The sequence below is a fragment of the Phyllobates terribilis genome, unplaced genomic scaffold (genome assembly GCF_046119375.1).
Source record: "Phyllobates terribilis strain yellow unplaced genomic scaffold, ASM4611937v1 Scaffold_7__3_contigs__length_470593459, whole genome shotgun sequence".
Taxonomy (NCBI): domain Eukaryota; kingdom Metazoa; phylum Chordata; class Amphibia; order Anura; family Dendrobatidae; genus Phyllobates; species Phyllobates terribilis.
Window position 1 is genome coordinate 58,997,112 of NW_027362767.1, and position 24,054 is coordinate 59,021,165.

Below are 24,054 nucleotides of genomic sequence, written 5' to 3' on the forward strand. Positions count from 1 at the left end.
CTTCTGATGTAAAGGCGTCGTCCCTTCTGGTGGGATGGCGTCGTCCCTTCTGGTGGGATGGCGTCGTCCCTTCTGGTGGGAAGACGTCGTCCCTTCTGGTGGGATGGCGTCGTCCCTTCTGGTGGGATAACATCGTCACTTCTGATGTGAAGGCGTCGTCCCTTCTGGTGGGATGGCGTCGTCCCTTCTGATGTGAAGGCGTCATCCCTTCTGGTGTGAAGGCCTCGTCCCTTCTGGTGGGATGGCGTCGTCCCTTCTGATGTGAAGGCGTCGTCCCTTCTGGTGGGATGGCGTCGTCCCTTCTGGTGGGATGGCGTCGTCCCTTCTGGTGGGATGGCGTCATCACTTCTGATGTGAAGGCATCGTCCCTTCTAGTGGGATGGCGTCGTCCCTTCTGATGTGAAGGCGTCGTCCCTTCTGGTGGGATGGCGTCGTCCCTTCTGGTGGGATAACATCGTCCCTTCTGATGTGAAGGCATCGTCCCTTCTGATGTGAAGGCATCGTCCCTTCTGGTGGGATGGCGTTGTCCCTTCTGGTGGGATGGCGTCGTCCCTTCTGGTGGGATGGCGTCGTCCCTTCTGGTGGGATGGCGTCGTCACTTCTGGTGGGATGGGGTCGTCACTTCTGGTGGGATGGCGTCATCACTTCTGGTGGGATGGGGTCGTCACTTCTGGTGGGATGGCGTCATCACTTCTGATGTGAAGGCATCGTCCCTTCTGGTGGGATGGCGTCGTCCCTTCTGGTGGGATGGCGTCATCACTTCTGATGTGAAGGCATCGTCCCTTCTGGTGGGATGGCGTCATCACTTCTGATGTGAAGGCATCGTCCCTTCTGGTGGGATGGCATCGTCCCTTTTGGTGGGATGGCGTCATCACTTCTGATGTGAAGGCTTCGTCCCTTCTGGTGGGATGGCGTCATCACTTCTGGTGGGATGGCGTCGCCCCTTCTGGTGGGATGGCGTCATCACTTCTGGTGGGATGGGGTCGTCCCTTCTGATGTGAAGTCGTCGTCCCTTCTGGTGGGATGGCGTCGTCCCTTCTGGTGGGATGGCGTCGTCCCTTCTGGTGGGAAGACGTCGTCCCTTCTGGTGGGATGGCGTCGTCCCTTCTGGTGGGATAACATCGTCACTTCTGATGTGAAGGCGTCGTCCCTTCTGGTGGGATGGCGTCGTCCCTTCTGATGTGAAGGCGTCATCCCTTCTGGTGTGAAGGCCTCGTCCCTTCTGGTGGGATGGCGTCGTCCCTTCTGATGTGAAGGCGTCGTCCCTTCTGGTGGGATGGCGTCGTCCCTTCTGGTGGGATGGCGTCGTCCCTTCTGGTGGGATGGCGTCGTCCCTTCTGGTGGGATGGCGTCATCACTTCTGATGTGAAGGCATCGTCCCTTCTAGTGGGATGGCGTCGTCCCTTCTGATGTGAAGGCGTCGTCCCTTCTGGTGGGATGGCGTCGTCCCTTCTGGTGGGATAACATCGTCCCTTCTGATGTGAAGGCATCTTCCCTTCTGATGTGAAGGCATCGTCCCTTCTGGTGGGATGGCGTTGTCCCTTCTGGTGGGATGGCGTCGTCCCTTCTGGTGGGATGGCGTCGTCCCTTCTGGTGGGATGGCGTCGTCACTTCTGGTGGGATGGGGTCGTCACTTCTGGTGGGATGGCGTCATCACTTCTGGTGGGATGGGGTCGTCACTTCTGGTGGGATGGCGTCATCACTTCTGATGTGAAGGCATCGTCCCTTCTGGTGGGATGGCGTCGTCCCTTCTGGTGGGATGGCGTCATCACTTCTGATGTGAAGGCATCGTCCCTTCTGGTGGGATGGCGTCATCACTTCTGATGTGAAGGCATCGTCCCTTCTGGTGGGATGGCATCGTCCCTTTTGGTGGGATGGCGTCATCACTTCTGATGTGAAGGCTTCGTCCCTTCTGGTGGGATGGCGTCATCACTTCTGGTGGGATGGCGTCGCCCCTTCTGGTGGGATGGCGTCATCACTTCTGGTGGGATGGGGTCGTCCCTTCTGATGTGAAGTCGTCGTCCCTTCTGGTGGGATGGCGTCGTCCCTTCTGGTGGGATGGCGTCGTCCCTTCTGGTGGGATGGCATCGTCCCTTCTGGTGGGATGGCGTCATCACTTCTGGTGGGATGGCGTCATCACTTCTGGTGGGATGGCGTCATCACTCTGGTGGGATGGCGTCATCACTTCTGGTGGGATGGGGTCGTCACTTCTGATGTGAAGGCATCGTCCCTTCTGATGTGAAGGCATCGTCCCTTCTGGTGGGATGGCATCGTCCCTTCTGGTGGGATGGCATCGTCCCTTCTGGTGGGATGGCATCGTCCCTTCTGGTGGGATGGCGTCATCACTTCTGGTGGGATGGGGTCATCACTTCTGGTGGGATGGGGTCATCACTTCTGGTGGGATGGCGTCATCACTTCTGATGGGATGACATCCTGTTCATTAGTTACCTGACTACTGCAGCTTACAGTGGCCTCATTGGTCGGGTGACTGATGTACACCTTGGGCCCTGACCGCTGGAGCATCCATCTATTTAGAACCTGTTTTTCCCCACTTCAGATTCAGTTCACATAATACTTTTAGTGACTATAGCAAGTGAAAAATAATTGGCTACTTAGATGTAAGTGTAAAAGAAAATTATTCCCAAGCACATGTAAATCAGATGGAATACTTCCTTTGACGGCAGCTGCATAAGCCTCATTCTTTAATATACACTTGAGAGTTCCTGTTCATTCATTTTCCTGACCACATGCGGCAATGCAGATCCAACATCCCTTTTTTCCTTCCAGATTTTAAAGTCTTTTTACAACATATAGAATTCAGTACTTAAGCTCCAGGCGACTGATGAAGATGAGATTGCAGGCTATGTTTGACCTTACAAATTACAATTTCTGTGATGATTAATTCTATAAAATGGCGTGTTAAAGACTGAGTATGGCAATGCATTATGATGTTATAATTCACATTTAACTAATAAAAACTGTAAAAGACCTTGTAAAAGAAAGTCCCTTTTCCGTCCACTCATGGGAATGTTTTCTAATGCTAACCGGTCATGTTACCCTTAAAGGAGCTGTCTCATTTAGAAAATCTGTTTCAAATACCCTATTAGGAAATGCTGAATGACAGTACCCAATACAAGGCCACTTTTTATTTAACTGGAGGACCCAGCATGTTAATGGACAACCCATTGATTTCCATTGCCTTTATGTAATTCTTCATTCCACCTGCGGAGGAGCTATAGAGGAATTGAACACTTTCTGCAGATTCCTTTACGGGTTACAGCTGTACTCTTGATCCAATTATCTTTAGGGAACTCTTCTACTGAGAAAGGATTCTCCTAGCCCTTTAATGACGTGGGATCAATTCCATGAGTTGAACAAGTGTTCAGCCTATGTTTTGATATCACCATCCTCACTAAAGATGCCATTTTATGAATTTGTCTTTAGAAAAGTATAGGCTTCAACCCAACCTGTTTTTAAAACCTTGTGGTTGGTGTTTTTCTTTTTCAGGTGAAAGTCATGCTTAGGATCTGTCCTTCTCAAGGAAGTCATGATACATCTGAGTCAATGTCCTTTTTAAAAGTTGACCCACGGAAAAAACAGATCACTCTATATGATCCATCTACTTGTGGTCCCTCCATTTCTGGCCACAGAAGAGCTGTTGTTGCTGCTCCAAAGATGTTTGCCTTCGATTCTGTGTTTCCTCAAGACTCTTCTCAGGTAGGTCAAGACCATCTGCATGTTTACGAACGTAATAGTTTGATCCTGGTCTTTAGTTTTGATGGCATCTAGATAAATATTGTAAATCTGACTTTCGAAGTGTTCCCTAGAATTATCAAGATTGCATATTGAAAAACAACAATAAGACCTAGTTGGGATCATACCACTTAAATAAAATATTTCATGTAGCTCATCCTTCTTGATGGTGGGGATAGGAAGGTGTATGATGACCAGTTTTCTTCCTCACTTTGTGGGAGAGTTGCCTTCATGATTCTTGGTATCCCAATATTCATGATTGCTAAAGTTGACCATACACATGACAAAGCTGTTGGCCAAATGTTCACTAGACATCTACCACTCCTTACTGCCCCATACTCCCCAACCGCATACAGTATTTTTTTTATGAGAGCAAGAAGGAGGCCACTGCCAGAAACACCTGTCAGTGGTTTATCATATCTGAAACCAAAAGGATCAGGTGTTAAAAGTTCCAACTGCCCAATCTGTATCTTCCCCAACATCTATTGCGAGTTGAGTGAGAAGGTCCCCATACACATTAGATGATCTGCCATTCCAAGTTGAATTTGCCCAGTTTTCATTTACTAAGTATTGGGGCCTTAAGATTGTATAGAGAACGAGCCCTTCATTCATTCCCACCACTCATAGGGAGGACAAATGTTGACCAAAATATATGGTTCCTCATCGGGAACACCATAGGAGCTGTAGAATCAGAGTATAGGTTCGATAAATTGTGTTATACAAGCAAATTGCAGCACTGTTCAAAAAATGTCCCCATCATATCTGTTATGAAAATCTCCATAGATGGCTCAGATACACAATACTAATAGGGCACTGTAAATTTCTTGATCGTACTCTAGGCTGAAGTTTGCTCCGGGACTGTTGCAGAAGTGATCCAGTCTGTCGTGAATGGTGCAGATGGGTGCATATTTTGCTTTGGTCATGTCAAGCTTGGTAAGCTCCCAGATTTGTTACAGTTAATTATATGTCAGTCTGTTAATTACATGCTGTCGGTATCTGGTTCGGCAAACATAGTGAATGCAAATAGATTATAGCTTTTAATTAGTTACAAAACTTGCTTCAATTAATTTCTCCTCCAATGTTACGATATCAATTGGAAATGATCAAAATTATTACTAAACATTGTAAATGATTGTGTTAACATTACATTATAGCCTCATCATGCGCTCGTATCACTATATTCATAGCGAATGAAAAGTCAAATTGTTGCTTGTCGAAAAGCCGAAATAGATTCTTGGAAAGAAAATGATTCCAGATTTTCTTGGAATTGGCCGTGGTATTTATAGCTTGCAGATGGAGATTTGTATGACAATGAATGGCTGACTCTACATCGAGATGACTCCATTGTCATCTAATGGCGCTTTCTTTTTAGGTAAGACGTATACGATGATTGGCAAAGATGCTTCTACACAAAGCCTCGGCATTATACCCTGCGCAATCTCCTGGCTTTTCAAACTAATCAACGAGAGGAGAGAAAAGACTGGAACTCGCTTCTCAATCCGGGTATCTGCTGTCGAAATCTATGGCAAAGATGAAAACCTTAAGGATTTATTAGCAGAGGTAGCCACTGGTAGCCTTCAAGACGGACAGTCCCCCGGGGTGTATCTCCGAGAAGATCCAATATGTGGAACTCAGGTATAATAACTTTCCATGGATTATTTATTTATACATTTTATTTCCAAATCTCCGACTTTTGTTTCAAATCTCTTTCTTTTCAGCCATTATAGATCTGATGAAACTCTCTCTTGCCTAAAAGCCAGAATCCCTTGTCCCTAGCTATCCATATTTGTTTTTCTGATTGCCCAAGAGAGTTCAGCAGTTGAGAAAGAAAGCTCACCCTCATCCTAATTAAGTGGTTTTTTTTTCCCCGTGTTTTCAGCTTCAAAACCAGAGCGAGCTCAGAGCCCCGACGGCAGAAAAAGCTGCTCACTTCCTTGATGCTGCCATTGCTGCAAGAAGTACCAATAAGGTGGATTGTGACGAAGACCGGAGGAACTCGCATATGCTTTTCACCCTTCACATATACCAGTATCGTATGGAAAAGAGTGGAAAAGGAGGAAGTACGTGTGTAGGGAATGTGCATCAATGCCTGATCTTTTTGGTGTCAAAGATTGTAGCACTATTACATTAATAGCCCAATATTCGCAGAACAGAAGTGCTGACCCAATAGGAATTAACCTATGGATAGTATTTCTTACCTGGAAATAAAAAGGGTTGTCCAAGATTAGAAAATCATGGCTTCTATTTTCCAAAAACATAATCATGCTAGATAAGATTTGCAGGACCCTGGTCTAGCGGTAATGTCAGTAGTCCATAACTTCTGGTAAGAAGCCCTGCAAACTGTCTCCTACCTACCAGAATCCCTGGCGGCTCTTTTTATTTGTAGGCGCTGTGTAACGTCACTTTTGTGGCTTAACACAAGCATGACGTTATGCCCGGCTTAAAAGGATTGTCCCTTCGCAATCAGCATATTTGCCCTCAGTAAAATAACACCACTTATACTCACCTTCGGTGCCAAAGCCGTTCCAGCTGTGTCAGTACTGGCTCTCCCGGGGATCGCGTCACACTGTTATTTCACGCGATCTCTGTGGCCAATCAGCGCTGGTTTTACTCTCCTCGACTTCAGATGTATCAGACATCAAGAAGAAGTGAGCTCTGACTCCCTCTTATTGTCTGATTTGTCCAAAGTCGGGGAGAGTAAAGCCAACGTTGATTGGGCACAGAAATCACGTGGCATAACAGTGTGGCACAATCCCCAGGAGAGCGAGTGCCAACACCGTAGGCGATTATATGTGTTGTTATTTTACTGGGGGCAAACATGCTAATTGAGAAAGGGTGATACTAGTAATGGACAACAACTTTAATAATTAGAAGAGATACCAAAGATGACTCAGGTAGGATGCCACAGACTAACGTGGTGGCTCAACCAGTGTCCTCCAAATCTTTTTGCTCATCTTTCCACCACACCTTTTCATAAATTGAATCTGATATTGCAGCTTAGTTTTATTCACGTGCATAGGGCTGAGCTGCAGTACCACAAACAACATATGAATATGTGTGGCGCTGTTTGGGAGGTGTTGATTTTTTTTTTTTAAATCAACCATGTTGTTATATTTCTGAATGATTACAATTCAGCCCGATCCTGATTTTGTCTCAGCATTGTTTCCCATGTTCTGAAAAAAAATTAATAGACCTTTATATCACAAAGGCAAGAACCAACAAGTAAGAATAGACAACTTGTTGTTTTTTACAGCTCCCCCATGAATTTAATTTGGACTATTTGCAAATGTAGAACAAATGTGGACTTCCCATTAAGGGGCAATTATATGTGTGTAACAGGTGCACAAAAAATTAACAGGTTGATGGAAAACAATGGCGCTTCCTACTCTGAATAGTAGAAATGCAGTTTCCGTGAGGTTTATGTCTACTGGGGGAATAGAGAAATGGAAGGAAGTGGCTGTAGGTTTAAATAATAGCTGAACTTTGTAAGGTTGTAAAGTACGGAAAGGTCAAGTGCTGCACTTTCCTCCAGAGATATCGGGTAGAAAATATTGATGGCTGCATCATTATCATGGTAAAGCCGACAATTTCAGCAATACATATGGTTTCATGAGAAAGAAAAACATCTATGTTGTTTACCATGGGATTCTGTTTTTATGAATATCTCATACTACAACTCTAATTTTACATGATATGGGGTTTTTCTCCTTCAATAGTGTCGGGTGGCCGCAGCCGATTACACCTTATTGACCTTGGGAGTTGCGAAAGAGTGCTGAGTAAAAGTCGTGATGCAGGAGGAGGCCTCTGTCTATCTCTGAATGCTCTGGGCAATGTCATATTAGCTCTTGTGAACGGTGCTAAGCATATCCCATACAGGTTAGTCCGGTGTACCCAACGTTTACGAGTCTTTGGACTTGCTGTAGGTAATGTATTTATATGAAAAGTTAGTGCTATGTCAAGTCATTCCGATTCAGTTGGACAGTGGACACCTCCAAGCTTGGGTTGACCTCACATGTACTCATATGTTTTAAAAATAACAAATGTTACCCACAATTCTAACCCCCCATTCTCCATTATTACCCAAGAGGAGCTTCAATGCAGTTTCTGAACCATCATGATACTATAGGAAAAGCAGAGCCATAGTAAGGATTTATTTCACTCTGGAGAATGGTTCATTTCTTTTTATGATTCCTCACCCACCTCGGCACTCAACATCCTTGGGACACTGGTGGCTCTGCCCATGATATAAGCTATAATGGGGCCTCTACTCTAGCATGATCCTCAACAGCAGCAAGATTTAGGATATGGAGAACAATTATTTTGACCCTTTCTTCAACTTTTCCTCCTTTGTTGCTCTCCCAACAATTTTCTTTTACTTTGACTCCATGTTCCATCTCCGCAATATATTTTTTCTATCTACAGTAAGTATTTATTTGACCTTATGGAGCACATGGAAAAGGGTAGACTCGTGAAGACAACCTCTTTAAAGCAAAAAAAACTTTTATAATGTGTTATATATAAAGGGGTTGTCCAAGCCTTAAACATTGATGGTTTATCCTCAGGATAGGTTATCAATGTCAGATTGGTGGGCGAGGATGACACGGCACCCCTGCCAATCAGCTGTTCCCAGTTGCGGAGCTGCACAGCACCATTGGCGGAATAGAGTCCTGGCCGGGTACTGCACATCCAGCTCCTATTGATTTGAATAAAGGGCGGATGTGCAGTACAAAGCCTCGACCACTATACATTGATGGAACTGTACTGTGCACCTCCGCAACTGAGCAGTTCCGGCTACCGCCAACACCGGGAACAGCTAATCAACTGGGTCAGGTTCGGGTGTCACACCCCCCAACGATTAGACACTGAGGACCTATGCTAAGGATAGACCATCAATGTTAAAGTCCTGAACGACTCCTTTAACGCTTGACCTAACAGGGCATAACTAAAAAATAAAATTCAGAGAAGCCGAGGCACCAAAACCGCAGGTTCTTGATAAAAATTTGATCTGTATTCCAAATTAGTTAAAACAGGAAGACAAAGCAGGCAACGTTTAAGCCATAATTGGCCTTTCTCAAGCCTAAAAAAAAAATACAGCACTACTGTTGGAGGGCGTAACAAAGTACATATACAGTAGAAAACCAAAACATATACACTTTGCCATTCCTACCGCTTGCTCCAGGTATAACATAATGTGTATAGTTTTATTAGGAGCCTTTCTTAAAGTCTTGTATAGGTACCTATACCTCTATTACGCCCCATGGCTTGAGAAATCTATCAATATATCTCTGATAGATGTATAGATCAAGTTTAGAGTTAAAAAAAAGTCAATAAATTAAACATTACTAACAAACTAAACAGCTATTGGGTCCAAGTAGAAGAATCCAAAGACGTAATTATTTTATTAAGCAGCAAAGTGGGAGCGGCACATCCCGTAATATTCTTGCAAGGTTAAAACGTTTGCAAATTGCAAGATGATTAATGGCTTCACATTGGAAAGATGAGAACCCTCCCAGCGTTGGGTCTTGGCTGCTGGCAATGAATGCCCTGTAATGTGCTGTAAAGTGTACGATTAAAGTGCAAGAAAAGCTGCAAAAACATAACACAAAATGAAGTATGCACCTCATGATATCTGATAAGTGCACTGGTGTATAAAAGGTAATATATCACCAAAAAATGAACTATTTAAAATCTCCCTTTTTCAATTCTTCTTTCCTGTCCTTTTCCACTGTAAGGAAGCGGATGGGCTTGTTGGAAGTTTATATTGTATCTTCGATATATAAATATTTATAGATTTTATAACAGTTTAATTAATATTATAAATTAAAAATTCAAAAACACTCTAGCCATGTCTTGTTTTGAACCAGGAAACCTGCTGAGTCCGCTGGTTCCTCGGGTGCACGGAGCCACTCTCCATCCATATTATGATGAGCACTGACTAACGGCTTCATTCCTTGAATTGTTTGCAAATACTGGTGTCAAAAATGGAAATAATTAATCCCTTAGTTGCCAGCAAGGGCTTTAGCTAAGTTGCCTTGAAGTTTATTGCAGACTGGACAGGTTAAATTACAACTGGCTGTCATTTATAGCATTGCAAACAGCTGGTATTTTTAATGTAATCCTTTTACTTGCTTGTTGGCATGCCCTTACAATACTGAAATAACAAAAGGAATGTCTCCAAATGCCCGGTGCAGAATTTTAATTCGCCTTTCCCCCTTGTTAAATAGGGACAGCAAATTAACTATGCTCCTGAGGGAATCTCTGGGGAATATTAACTGCAGAACAACGATGATTGCCCACATCTCAGACTCTCCGTCAAATTACCCAGAATCCCTCGCCACCGTGCAGCTCGCATCAAGGATTCATCGAATGAAAAAGAAAAAATCCAAGGTTAGTCTGTTCTCTCTATTGTACTTACTGGAGGAAAATAGATTGTGTCCAGGATAAATTATATTCTGTATAAAGGACTTTAAGGAGAAGGTTTTCTAGAAAAATGCATCGATGGCCTATTCTTAAGCTGGCCATAAACTTTATATAACGATCATACAATCGTTAGATGTTCCTTCCAACATCCTATACAAAATGCATGGATTAAATAACCGATGGATTCTGATGGCGTCTTAGATTTCATAAGGACAAGAAGGATCAGGCATGGTGAAAGCCAACAGCCTTATCCATTTTCCACTGCCACCGGAGGGAGAGTCTAGACACCACCATGCCCATTAGATAGGAAGCCAGTGTCACCAAAATTGTTGCGTTCTGCTGACTTTAACATGTATGGTCAGTTTTAGGATAAAAGTGCACCCCGAGAAGCCCATTATTGAGCAGAATGTCATATATAGTTTAGTTTGCCACTTTCCATACACTAAGATCTCATGCACATTGCGGCTTGATTCAGCGCGCTCGTTCAAGTGTGGGGGGAAAAAAATTGGGGGCATGTTCTATAGAGCTCTCGTCTTGTAGAAGCTATAAGCTTTGCTTTTAGGGGATAAAATCTGCCCATAGAGACTTGACAGTGAAGTCTGTATGGCAATACATGGAGTCTCTGCTGTGTGCATAGATCCAAATTCAAGCAAATGCATTTACTGTTATGCAAGCCCCCAGAGAGCCCTTCACGAATGCACAACATCCAAACCACCACACCCATGCTTCACCCATATCTAAATGGGTCCAAAATTCTGTGATTTAGTTCTTTATCACATTATCACTTTCTTATGGATGATTGACTGTAGCTGCAGTGGGTTATAATAATAGATAGATAGGTTTTTTTGCAGTATTTGTAGATACTTGCTTGGATGGGGTTCAGCAGTGGTTAGAAGAAGCGAGTAATTAGGACTTAAGATAAGTTTCCTCTTGACTCAGAAGGAGTGGGTGATATTAAGTAGTGCAGCTGTCACATTCTCAGCATACTGTCCCTTTCTTAATTTTCTAGTACGCATCCAGCTCATCTGGAGGAGAAAGCTCTTGCGAAGAAGGCCGAGCAAGAAGACCTCACCACATGAGACCCTTCCACCCAAAGACAGTTGTACTTGACCCCGATTTTCCTGCTCTTGGAATGCACAGTGATCCAGATTATTCTTCCAGCAGTGAGCAGTCTTGTGATACAGTTATCTACGTTGGTCCAAATGGGGCGGTTTTATCTGACCAAGATCTGACAGATAATGAAGGTCCTCCAGAGTTTGTCCCCATTATTCCTTCACTTCTCAAGAGAAAGAGCAAAGATAATTTATCCGGTCTTCGAAGTTCAGATAATGATCACTTGAAATGCAACACATTTGCCGAGCTACAAGAAAGACTTGAGTGTATTGACGGCAGTGAAAATCCTATCAGGTTCCTCCATGAAGAACTTGCCTCATCAGCTCTTGCTACAAAAGCCATGAATTACCAGGAAAATATACCTCCTATGCCACAGCAAGAAAAACTGCCACAGTCACCCAGGAAAGGACAAAGCAGTAATATTTCATCCGCTTTTCCATATAACTGTTCAGGATTGGAAACGTTGCCACCTCAGCCAACACAAGATCACCCTCAAACACAAGCCAAAGCTGAAACTGCACATTTGGACTATGTCCCAGATGGAGATCAGTTGACAATCACAGAAAGGCAAAAAGGAACATTGTCAATTAACAGCAAATTAATGGAACAACCAAAATTATCTATTGATCCATCAGTGAGGGAAAAAAGCCTCCTTACAAAAAGACCTCTCCCAAGTCCTGCACCACCACCTCCTCAAATGAACTCAAAAGTGAGCTTAGAACCATGTAGTGGTGTCAGGACACCTCCTGTTGGAATGAGCAGATTAAGGAGCCAGGACAAGCACAATTTACTAGGCAGCACATTTCCGGTTATGAAAAGCACTCCTAAACCATCTGGCCCAGTTGAGGTACGCAGGTTTTGTTCAGCAGTGAACGGAAAAGGGTTTGATCGCGATATTGTAACCACAACAGTAACACTGCAGAAGCCTGTTGAGCTTAACGGAGAAGATGAACTTGTGTTCACTGTTGTTGAAGAACTGTCCATAGGTGGGATTCTCGATAGCGGTAGACCATCCAGCATCATTAGCTTTAACAGCGACTGTTCTCTGCAGGCCCTTGCTTCTGGATCTAGACCAGTTAGTATTATAAGCAGTATTAATGATGAGTTTGATGCCTACACCTCACAGATAACCACCGCTGGTGTTAATATCGATATTGTAGTTCCCTTAACCGAGGATCAATGCACAATCAGCAGCAGGCGCTCTTCTATAAGCTCGTGGTTGAGTGAAGTGAGTATCTGTACAATTAAAAGTGATGGAGCACAGACGTACGACACTTTAATGCCGCACTCATCTTATAAAGGCGATGAAATTGTGGAAAGTTTGGATTTGGATTCAGACAGCACAAATGTTCATATTGGCAAGAATCTAAAAAATTCTCTAAACGATAGTGGGTTTTGCTTTTCCGAAATGGACAATGACAGTATTACATCTAGTCTCGTGTATGCTAGCAATGAGAAGAGCCTTAAGACTTCTGAGCTAACCAAAGCTATGCCAACTGCTCATCAAGCAACTAGCCAACCTAGAGCTTGTAGCACCTGGGGCACAATTTCAGTAGAAACTATCCATTCTAGTCTTCCTCGGAAAAATAAGTCTACCTCAAGCACAACACATGCGAACCCATTGACTTGCAAAGAAAGCATGTTTGAAGACCCATGGACAGTGCGACAGGAAAATTCCTTAGAAGGAAGGACTGAAAATCAGACACTTTCTGCAAAATCATTCACTTTGGTTACAGACAATCAGTTAAAACAAAGCTCAAAAGTTGCACAAACCAATATGCCTAAGGCTACAAAATCTCAAACAACGTTGGGATGCTCACAACGCGTGGTGGATGGCTGTGAGGTGGATCCTAAACCTTCCACTAAAAAGAGCGAGCCGCTCACAAAAGTGCCACAACTGAGGAGAGGTGCCACAACATTAGGTGTCGTAACGAACCACAGTTCACAAATGGAGCATGGGATAAAAGGAGTCTCAGATGCTACTTTTTCAGGAGCTAGAAAGACATTTCCGCAGAAGACAAGCATGTTGCCAAGACCAGGTGGTACTGGACCTCCAGCTCCTCCTGTAAGAAAGTCAAGCTTAGATCATAAAAATAATCCTCTTCACTCAAATAGTCTTGGCAGGTTAGAAGTAGCAGATTATAGTAGGTCCACTTTAAATTTAGAAGAAGATTCAGAAACACAACTTGGCAGCAAAATTGCTAAAAGTGATCATTCACTGCCCAAAGCAGTCTCCAGCTTGAAAAATAAATCCAACAAATCTGAGTGTGTTCAACGCTATGGAAGCCACACGTCTCTGGAGAGATGTGATAGTCTTACATCTGTTGGCTCAAGGACAAGCACGAATAGAGATAACAGCAGTGTCAGTAGTATCAATAAGGCTGGCCGTACAGTGCCTAGACTTGGCAATCCACCAGCATCTAATACAATTACCTCACCACCTTCTTGCAGCTCTTCCACCAAAAGCAACCAGGCTAAAAGTTCCCTTTCTCAGAAAGCTACAACAAGTTTAAGCAAAAACCGCAGCCTTACACCCAATGGATCAAAATCTCTCAGTTCTTCTGTAAAGTCTCTTAATCAGTCAAATGGCAAATGTTCTGGAATACCTCCTAGTGGAAAAGCAGGTTCGAGATCCGTTCAAAGTGCTAATGTCAAACCTGCGAGAGGAACCATTATGGGCACAAAGCAAGCATTAAGGGCTGCCAACAACCGTGTAAATGAGTTGGCATCTGGTGGTACTAGCAAAATTAGCCACTTCCGGGGGTCAACGGACTCAGATAGTGGTAATGACAGTGGTATTAATCTTAGCGATGAAAAATCTCAGGCTCCCGTTCTACCTTCACCCTATAGTAAAATAACTGCCCCAAGGCGTCCTCAGAGATACAGCAGCGGGCATGGCAGTGATAACAGCAGTGTGTTAAGCGGAGAGCTGCCCCCTGCAATGGGAAGGACGGCCCTCTTCTATCACAGCGGTAGCAGTGGTTACGAAAGCATGATCCGGGATAGTGAAGCCACCGGAAGTGCATCCTCAGCCCACGACTCAATGAGTGAAAGTGGAATGTCATCTTCTGGACGACTGAGGAGTTTAAAGTCTCCAAAGAAAAGAGGTAATGTGAATTTTACATCTATAAACCTGCCTAAAAATTTTTTGTTCCGAACTGATAAATTTTGTTAAGTATTTGATAAACTGTTGTGTTTGCCTTAAAGCGGACCTGTCACTTGCTATGAATATGTTGCTTTTATTTTTTATATCGAGTGTAAATGCAGTTGGTCTCTTGAATCTTGTGTTTTTTTTGTTCTTTCGCCTCTCCATTCCGGAGATATGGCTTCCACTTTGCTATATACATGAATCTAGTTAGTTTAGCCAAGTGAGCGTTATTCTTAGGAAGAGTCCCACAGAGAAAACGTGAGGTCCACGCCAATGCTGATAAAAAGACAAGATTTACATAGACCAGGTGAAAAAAATATATATATTTGTGGCAAATGACAAGTACTCTTTAAATGCTCTATTATCATTGCCTTATATTGATGGGTCTTTGATTGGTCAGGACTCAAGAGGTTGATTTTTTCTTAGGTCTTCAGCGCAGGAGGCTCATACCCACACCTCTTCCTGAGGCTTCTACAGTTGGCAGAAAGAATAATGTTACTGGCCAATGGGTCGACCTCCCGCCTTTGCCTGGCACTTTAAAAGAACCATTTGAAATCAAAGTTTATGAAATTGATGATGTGGAAAGGCTGCAGAGACACAAACGTGAAGAGACAGAGGTCAGATGTTATGTATTATTCATCATGATTATATATAATAGATGTCGAGACTCGAGAAATATCCTGTTGGGGATTTATGAATTAAAAGAGGGAGCATATCTTGCTTTGTAGGACCCTGCAAGAACAGCCCAATAATTTTAATGGCCTGTAATTCTTCATTTGTCCTGCTGTGGCACTGTAGAGAAATTGAGCCTTTTCTTCCAGGTTCCATCACAGATCAGTGCCGATCACAGAGACTCCCTGTTATAAGGTTTTCATAGGGTGACACATCTAACAGAAATGCATTACTCAAAGCAGATTGCATTAAGTAATTATCACATCACAATAATATAAGTTATTTTTACTCAGTTTTAAAATAAGGTTTCCCAATTAATTACCTTTGAAATTATGCAAATATGTCTAGTTCAGAATATATATCGACAATGGTTTCATATCTAAAAAAGGCAAACTAGTACACCATAATGAAAGTGGCAGCTAAGCTTGTGGTTTGCCCGTGTGAGCTAGTTACACTATATTAAGTGGTAGATTATTTACATAGAAGTGGTAATAATTTCAGGAGATTTTAAGGCCCACACCCAGCCAACTACTCAGATTCCAATTCAAAGGCTTGTCAGAAAGAGGTTGTCTGGTTTAGAAAACCCATTTTCAAATACCTTGTGGCTTCATTCTGTAATATTTGATGGGTTCCTCATTCAAGACCCCCATCCTTTGCCTAAAGCAGAAAGTGGCTACAAAAATATCTCTCAAGTTGCAGGGCCTGGTGCACATAACTACTACGTTAAAGGAGTTGTCCAGGACTTTATATTAGTGGCCTATTGTCACTTCAGGTGTGGAAAAGACTTAGTGCAACACAGAGGGAAAGGGAGCCCAGACACTAGGGAAAGGGGGAAGTGGAGACCTCCTTGTCTGGTCTAGTGTCACCCTGTCTCAACTAACGTCCCTATATTGGCTCTTCAGCAATCGCCGCATGCGTGACTCGACCTGTCTTTCCCTGGCGTATGGCTAAGGCTAGGGATGGGAGGAGATGAGCACTAGTCGATCTCCACTAAACTCCATAGACAACAAGACTAGATGACTCTAGACAAATGTGAACTCGGCCTCAAGCTCCAGAGAAGATGAAGTACTACTCTTGCTAAGCCTTCACAAGTAGAAATGAATATAGCCGGCACCTCCTTCTCAGATACACCAGGTATATATACACCCAGGCCAGGGAGCTAATTACCAAAGGGAGGTATCCGCTAGGTCCTAGAGACAGCCTCTCATCTAAGAAGATGTCTGTAATGCCAAACGTAGAGATCTCCTGCAATCAACTGCAGGGCGACTGTCTGTCACCTCTGATACACCCGTGACACCTATCCTTAGGATAGGTCATCAATGTTAGACCAGTGAGTGTGAGACACCCGGCACCTCCCCCGATCAGCTGTTTATGGTGGTGGCCAGAGGTGCTCAGTTGATGAGAGGAACTATACAGCTCCGTCAACTGTATAGTGGACACGGCCGGGTGCTGCACATCCGCCCCTATTTAAATGAATAGAAAGTAGATCTGCAGTACCTAACTATAGCCACTATGCAGATGACAGAGCTGTATAGTTCTTCTCTGCAACTAAGCATATCTGGCCACCATCGGCATATTGGTGAAGGTGCTGGGTGTCGCATCCCAACCGGTCTGATATTGATGACCTATCCTAAGGATAGGGCACTAATATAAAATCCTTTACAAGCCCTTTAAGAGTCTATCGATTTAAAAAAGCATCCTGTAATACCTCATTTTAACAGTGGTGGTGCTTTAGTGGAATTAACACAAGGTTCCTTCACAGATGTCACAGCTCTTCACTATGGGTCATCGCAGTAGGAAAGTCCAAGATTAACGTATTTTTTTGGTGGACTCTGAACGAAAAATATTGTGAAAAGCCATCGTCTATGAATTTTCATTAAATGTTTTTACAGATCATATCTGACTTTAGTGTAACTAAAGAGTTCAATCATTTTGTTTTAATTTGATTTATTTTTCATAGAAAAGTGTACTTTTTCTAAATTTTGTTGGGAAATTTGAGTCTAATATTTCCTTTTTTTTTTAGCCTTTCCAGGACATGGAAAAGGTAAAGATTGGAAATGTGTCTGTCTGTCTGTATCTATCTCATATCTATCTGTCTATCTATCTATGTTTCATTGATTCTCAAATTTAGAATCTTTTTAGAAAATTTGTAGAATTATTTCTTTAAACATTTTTTAATACTCCTAGTTATTTTCCGTACCTTTTTTTAATTGTCTATTACTCAAACATTTCCCTCAAAGTAAATTTGCTCAGGTAATATATATATATTTTTTTATTTTCTTCTAATTTAGTACTAATTTTTAAAATTGAATCTCAATTAAATATAGTCAGTACCTAATTAACACGCCCCTGTAGACTTTTATTTGTCTTGCTGTTAATTAGTAAATTAGAATAAATGGTTTAATTAAACAAATTGACGAAACATGAAAGGGAAAGCCAAGTAGACCATTATGTAATTACACTCGCACACAGATACTACAAAAAAAAAGAAAAAAAACATTTTCTATTAAAAATTTACACCATGACAAGTTTTGTAAATCAATAGTGAGTTTGTATAGTTTGGAAGCTTTTCTATGTGATACATACTTTTTTTTTTTATTTGTAGTATAATTGAAGCAATCCACAACACATTGCTAAGGTCAACCAGAAAGTAAAAAAAAAATATCTGCCCCGTGATCTCTACGTTATCGGAAATCTCTCTAGTGCTGATAACATGTTTTATCTATTTTCCTAAGGGTCTGATGTACTTCAACACCAAGCTGAAGGTTGCGGAAAGACGTCAACAGAGAATCAAAGATGTGAAGGCAAAATATGAGATGTTGAAAGAGGAGTTAGAGGAGACGAAGGCTCGCCTGATGATGGATCCCAACAAGTGGAGAGGAGAATGTAAGTATTATTGGTGTCCTCATGGGGTGATAAAATTCTTAACGATTTAAGGATTATGGATCAAATTTTTCACAATTGTAAATTAATTGACTGCAACTTGGCTACATGCATTTAAGGGCTTGTCCCCGTTCAACAAACCGTTGTTCTTAGGCTCAGTTGCATGTAAAAAAACAAACAGCTTTATTTAAACCTTCCTGGGTCTTCTGCGGTGCCTCCGATGCTGCCCCGGTCTCTGTTGTTTGACTGCACGCTGACAGCGCTGCAGCCAATCACTGGGCTCAAAGGCTCTGGTCAATGTAGACGGCACTAGTTGATGAGTTCAATCATTGGCTGCAGGTCTGTTAACATGATATCACCTCTGGTGTCAAAAGACAGAACGGGGCGGCAACAAAGACACAGCGCTGGACCTAGGAAACGTAAGTAAAGCACAGTTTGTTTTTTTACAGCTAAATGAGCCAATGGGTAAACTTGTGTTGAAAGGGGACAACCCCTATAATAGGAAAATAGAGAATACGAAAGAGAGGCTTATGTGCCTTTATTTCTAAGATGGTGGTCTTACAGGACTAGATCAAGGTGAATCATAGGTAAAAAGTTAATGTCCATTGAAGGGGTTATCCAGGACTTTTTTTTTTTTCTATGTGTCTAAGAACTAACAGGCAGCTAGTTATAAACTACCTGCCTGTTGTGCCCAGTGCTGATCTCTGCCAACACAGAGTGGTCACAGACTGCTCCTGCCGGTTATTTAGTGGCTTTCACTGATGTCACGTCAACAGAGCAGCATCTTCTCTTTCGTTCTGCTCTGTTGAAAGGGTGTGACTGCAATGTCATGCTGATTGACAACCGGCTCCCCACTGCCTAAATGCGGTAAGCCGGCTGTCCATCAGCATGACGCCGGCAGTCACGCACTGTCGACAGAGCAGCCCAGAAGAGGAAGAGCTGCTCTGTTGACATGGAGCAGCTGAATCACCGGCAGGAGCGTTCGTTGATCGCTTTGAGCTGCCACAGGGTGGAACAAACAGGCAGTTAGTTACCTCTGTTAACAATTACGTGCCGGTTAGATTATAGGCCCATAGTAAAAAAAATAATATAGTCCTGGACAACGCCTTTAAAGGTGTGTCCGGGACTACAATATTGATGACCTATCCTATAGAATAAGTTATCAGTATCAGATCTATGGGGGGCTAACGTCAACTAACCCCACCATAGCTCTATGGGAGCCAAACTGCAGTGCCCGAGAATGGCCACTACATAGTACACGGAGCTGTGAGGACCTGCCAACAGCCAATTGATAGGGTATTAGGTTTCACACCCACACAGACCTGATCTTGAAAGCCAACTTAATTGATGATTTGTCATCGATATAGTCTTGGACAACCCCTTTAATTTTATTTAAGCAACTTCTATAAACAAAACAATAACTTCTAAAGTAATCTCCACTCTTTTCATGTCAATACTGTGTATTTGGTGGTAGTGATGTATGAATGTAATAGATGTACCTTATGCAAAATTGTTATTATAATGATCTCACATTGTTTCCACATTCTTGGCCAACAGTTGAAGTGGACCCAGATCTCGACAGAGAGTCTCAGGAGTACCTAGAGGCACTGGAACAAGTCACAGAGGACCTGGAGCTCTGTGTTAACATATGCAAATCTCACGTCATGATAGTGACCTGCTTCGACATCGGAATGATAGCAGATCAGCAAGATAGTGGAAGAGAAGTGGAAGTGTGAAGAATGATCAAGTTGGATTGAAGACGATAATGGACATTGAGGAGTTGATTTAGAAATGACTCTGCATCGTGCAATGAAAAAAAAAATGTACATCAGAATGTGAAAATGTAAAAATGGAAAGAATGTTACTTGGATTGATACCGATGATGAATTGTAATGACCGAGAAATGAATACGGTGCCACTAGACCGTACGTAGGCGAATTGGTTCTCTGGGTTATTTGGATCTGCAATGACCTGCCACCATGTGCGGGCATAGATAGCAGAAGGCCACTATGCGGGAAACCAAGTGGCCACAGGACTTGTATATTGCCCACCTCAGCTCCATCGGGGAGAAGGAAATATATTAAAGGAGCAAAAGCTCAGTGTTTTTGATATGGCTATGGCACTTCTTGTTTACAGGACCCTTATGAAGATGCACTTGTTGCACGTACATGATATGTCCGCCTTCGCCTGCAAAAACAGACTGGAACTTGACGTTTCAAATAACCTAGAGAATTGGCCCGTGCTATTACAGTTACATCTCTGTTAGGGCGCATTCACACATCCGTACAAATTGGTCCGAGATCGGATCGCAACGCACGAACTGGCCACTGTTCTCCCGACCCACGGCCAGTCCGTGCATTGTGGTTTGATCTAGGACCGATTTGTACGGATGTCTGAATGCGCCCTTAGATGGCCATATTGTACTCATGTTTAAAAGAAAGTCTGTCAGCACAAAATGACTGTTCAGACCTAGCACACGCCCGCAGTGCACCCTCAGGGTGACCAAGTAGTTCTGCCTACTTGTTTTACATCTATCTTTATCCTCCTTTTGCTCCTGGAAAGTCAATCAAGGAAGATGGATGGAAAACAAGCTAGTAGGTAGATTCCCTGATCTGCTCAGCCACCCCAAGGATGCACCCAGGTCGGTGCTTGGTTTGAACAGCCATTTTGTGCTGACAGATTCCCTTTAACTATCTTTATTCTGGATGTAAGACCCCTACAGCTCTACTGAGCCAATGTTACAACACCATATATATCCCAGTAGAACCACGAGGGGTCGGGTTTTACATTCAGAATATGGTATACACAACATCTGCGTCTGAATAATAAATTCCGAAAGTATTAAAAAAGATTACAACCCTAGTGAGACAACACACTGCAATGGGATTCTCAAGCATTGGGAGTCAAGAGGGATATAGAAGAATGTGGTATTGAAAAAAAAAAAAAAAAGAGAAACATCACATCATGCGTTAAAAAAAAGAACATAATTAAAGTGCCTTGTTTTCTTATAAATTTTTTTACATTTTTTTGGTGCTAAATTTTCAAAGCCAGCAAACCTAAGCAGACCATTAAATGTATCAACATTTATACTGTACAGTGTAATTACTTGTAAAAAAATAAAAATAAAACAAAAAACATACAAAAAGGAGGGAAAAAAAGTAACAAAAATGAGAAGTTTTGTAACAGGAGCAATAAAGAAAGTATGTTTCTGGACCTGAATTATGCCTTCTGGTTTCACAAAAAAAAGCTGTTTTTATGCAGCCAAAACAAAAAGTTTCCTTCTTCATAATGAAATAATATTTTTCTGACCAATTAAACGAATTGTATGCAATTTTTTGGATTACGCTTCACTTTCCTTTTTCTACAGTTCTCTATTCTCCACTAAACAAAAAAAATGCTCCCTCTTGTACGTTTTTACATTGTACTATACTGGGCGTAGTACGGTGAAGCATGGTTTATTTTTTTCTACTTACACTGTTTATGCATTTTTTTAAGGAATTTTTTTGTTACCGTTTTTTATAGAAGGCAAAAGCTCAGGTTATACCTATACATGCTGCATGTAATGTGTGCATTTTTCTGTTTTCTAATGGATGTCTCAAGCACCGATTGTTGTATGATTGCCAAACACTTTGCAAAGGTTTGTGTAAGTAATATTACATTTCATATGGAGTCATATTTTCTGATCATCTTGTTTTTTTTATATGAGGTTTTCAAAACCTTTGTATAAATGTATAATAACTTACTTAAACTTTTATCTGTGAATAAAAGATGCATTTATTAATATATTTTTTTCTCTCTTTCCTGGAAATGTTTACACTTATGTTACAATTCCATTCGTTTGGGGCTTGACAGCAACATTTCACTCTCCGATCAAAGTTCAAGGGATGATTTTACCTATCAAACTAACGAGAAGACTGTTTAGGTAGTAAAAGAACAATAAAAATGGATACCTGTCAAATGTGCCAATGCTGAGAAATCGAGCTTTGAACCACAAGAAAATTAACTCAATAGTCTAATGAGTATGGGGTGCCCCCCCGACTCTCCCCCAACAGATGATGTTGGTGAAGGGAATGATCCGGCTTGTTTAATGTCCACTAGTTGTTCCTTTTGTTCTCCATGAGAGATCGTTTGGCTGACACCTATCTAATGTGTACAGGGATCTTAAAGGGGTTGTCCAGCCTTTGGGTACAAGTCTGCAGCCACTCTGTGTGCGAGCGATGTGAGGATTCTCCAATGCCGGCGCCGGGAGCTGCAAGTATGTGATTTGCATACATGCGGTCACATGCCAACTAAACGTATGCGACCTCGCTCAATACAAGTTCATTGAGTGATGCCGGACACGTTTAGTTGGAATGTGGCCGGAAGTATTTCAATTGCATACTTGCGGTCATGTGACCGCCTGCTCCCGGTGCCAGCATCGGAGAATCCTCACAGCTCTTTACTTTTAGGGGTCAAGGAGGGGTTTTAAAAGATGCCGTACAATTATACTGATTGATCATTGGGTGACTCTAGTAGTGAAATCCTCACATTTGGTTAATGCCCAGAACTTCTATTCCCTTAATTCCCTTATAAAGCTTTAAAATATGCAACTGTGGCCACTACTTTTGTAGGGCATACTACAGATTTGTTACTCTAAGGGCTATTGCAGATGGCTGTACTTCCTGTCCAAGTACGATTCGGCAAAACATTGAACCAACTGAGTGCAGTCCGATTTCCACGGACTGACAGAATGGACAAGATGCAGAACTTTTTTCCTCCATCTTCTCATCCAAGAGAATCCGATCACACTATGATTACTTTTTAGTCACAGTTTGATCAGAGTGTGATTTGTCTAATCAACCCAATTCTCTGGGATGAGAGAACACACAGTCATCTACACCTAGCCGAAAGATTACTTTGACAGCAGTAGGTTCCCTTTAATATATCTGACATATGCTAGGATTCATCAAAGCAACTTGTCTAAGGTTTAGATCCCCAGTGTCAGCCCGATTTATGGTTGTGTACATTTTTATTACTCTCTCTAGGAGAAATGGAGACTCTTTGTTCAGTCTTTATGACAAAAGGGTCCATTTTGGTGGCGTTTTCAATAAATGGCACTGGCAAGACTGAGGCTGGCACTGCGTCAGCGCGACAGTCTTTTGATTTCTGATGGTTGGTAGCAATATATAATACTGGGAGCGAGGAGGTCAGCATGTAGCAATAAAGAAAGTTATGTACCATTTTCCAGGTCATTGCTTGTTGCCGTTTAATTGTCAAAGTCATAACCAGTGATATACAACAGACGCGTCGGTAGAGAAAATAGTGCTGATATCCCGATGGTTGAGCATGGTTTTACTACTAAAATGAAAGTCCCTGCACAGATGCCACGAGAATACCAACATTTATGGCCTAAGTGCTTAAATTATGGTTTACCCAAACATCTCTGTAACATAAAAGAGTCCTAAATCTTGACTCCATGAAGTCAAAAGGGTTCATCGAGTTTCTGTTGAAGTTCTATTAGTGCTGCAAACTCAAAAATAACAGAACCCATGATGAACATCTTCAAATATTAAATATGAAGAGCTCCTTGGTCAAGTAAAGTATGCCCTATGATTAAGTCATAAAAAATTCTCTTCATCATGGATTTTCTTCATTCCCTGTGTTTAATTCATTGTAAATCAAAAGCGTTCACTAGCCCCGAAAAATGTGTGTGACACAATTCTCTTTTCCTCACACATCAATCTTCCTCAGTACTTTATGGTTTTATTTCCCCTATCTCTATGGCTAAGCTGTGACATTCTCTCACCTTCCAGATTCACCACAAAATGGCTGTTGCATTCCCTGTCTCTGCTTTTATACAGGCTATGATAGTCCCACCTGATTGGTTGCTCTATACCAGTGATTTTCAACCAGTGTTCCGCGGCACACTAGTGTGCCGCGACACATGGTCGGGTGTGCCGCGGGGAAAGTTCCCCAAACTATGGTGCCCCCTGTGTTTTGTTTCCCGGCAATGCGCTCGATGCGCAGTCACGCCTTCTTACAATGTAGGAGACGTGTACAATAACACATGCGCAAGCTTTGAACCT

The 24,054-nt window shown here is 42.5% G+C and overlaps 1 protein-coding gene across 3 annotated transcripts in view; it reads left to right on the forward strand.

The window, feature by feature from the left end:
- KIF26A (kinesin family member 26A) overlaps positions 1 to 20,944 on the forward strand; it is a 157,299-nt gene extending 136,355 nt beyond the window's left edge. For all 3 annotated transcript variants that reach the window (XM_073638633.1, XM_073638635.1, XM_073638634.1), the window contains exons 6-16: positions 3,508 to 3,717; positions 4,593 to 4,686; positions 5,126 to 5,388; positions 5,633 to 5,813; positions 7,470 to 7,629; positions 9,978 to 10,140; positions 11,183 to 14,393; positions 14,861 to 15,051; positions 17,130 to 17,150; positions 17,842 to 17,992; positions 19,547 to 20,944. In XM_073638633.1, coding sequence (XP_073494734.1) covers positions 3,508 to 3,717; positions 4,593 to 4,686; positions 5,126 to 5,388; positions 5,633 to 5,813; positions 7,470 to 7,629; positions 9,978 to 10,140; positions 11,183 to 14,393; positions 14,861 to 15,051; positions 17,130 to 17,150; positions 17,842 to 17,992; positions 19,547 to 19,725 — 4,824 coding nt within the window. In that variant the 3' untranslated portion in view covers positions 19,726 to 20,944. The remainder of the gene's footprint in view (positions 1 to 3,507; positions 3,718 to 4,592; positions 4,687 to 5,125; positions 5,389 to 5,632; positions 5,814 to 7,469; positions 7,630 to 9,977; positions 10,141 to 11,182; positions 14,394 to 14,860; positions 15,052 to 17,129; positions 17,151 to 17,841; positions 17,993 to 19,546) is intronic.
- The last annotated feature ends 3,110 nt before the right edge of the window (positions 20,945 to 24,054 follow it).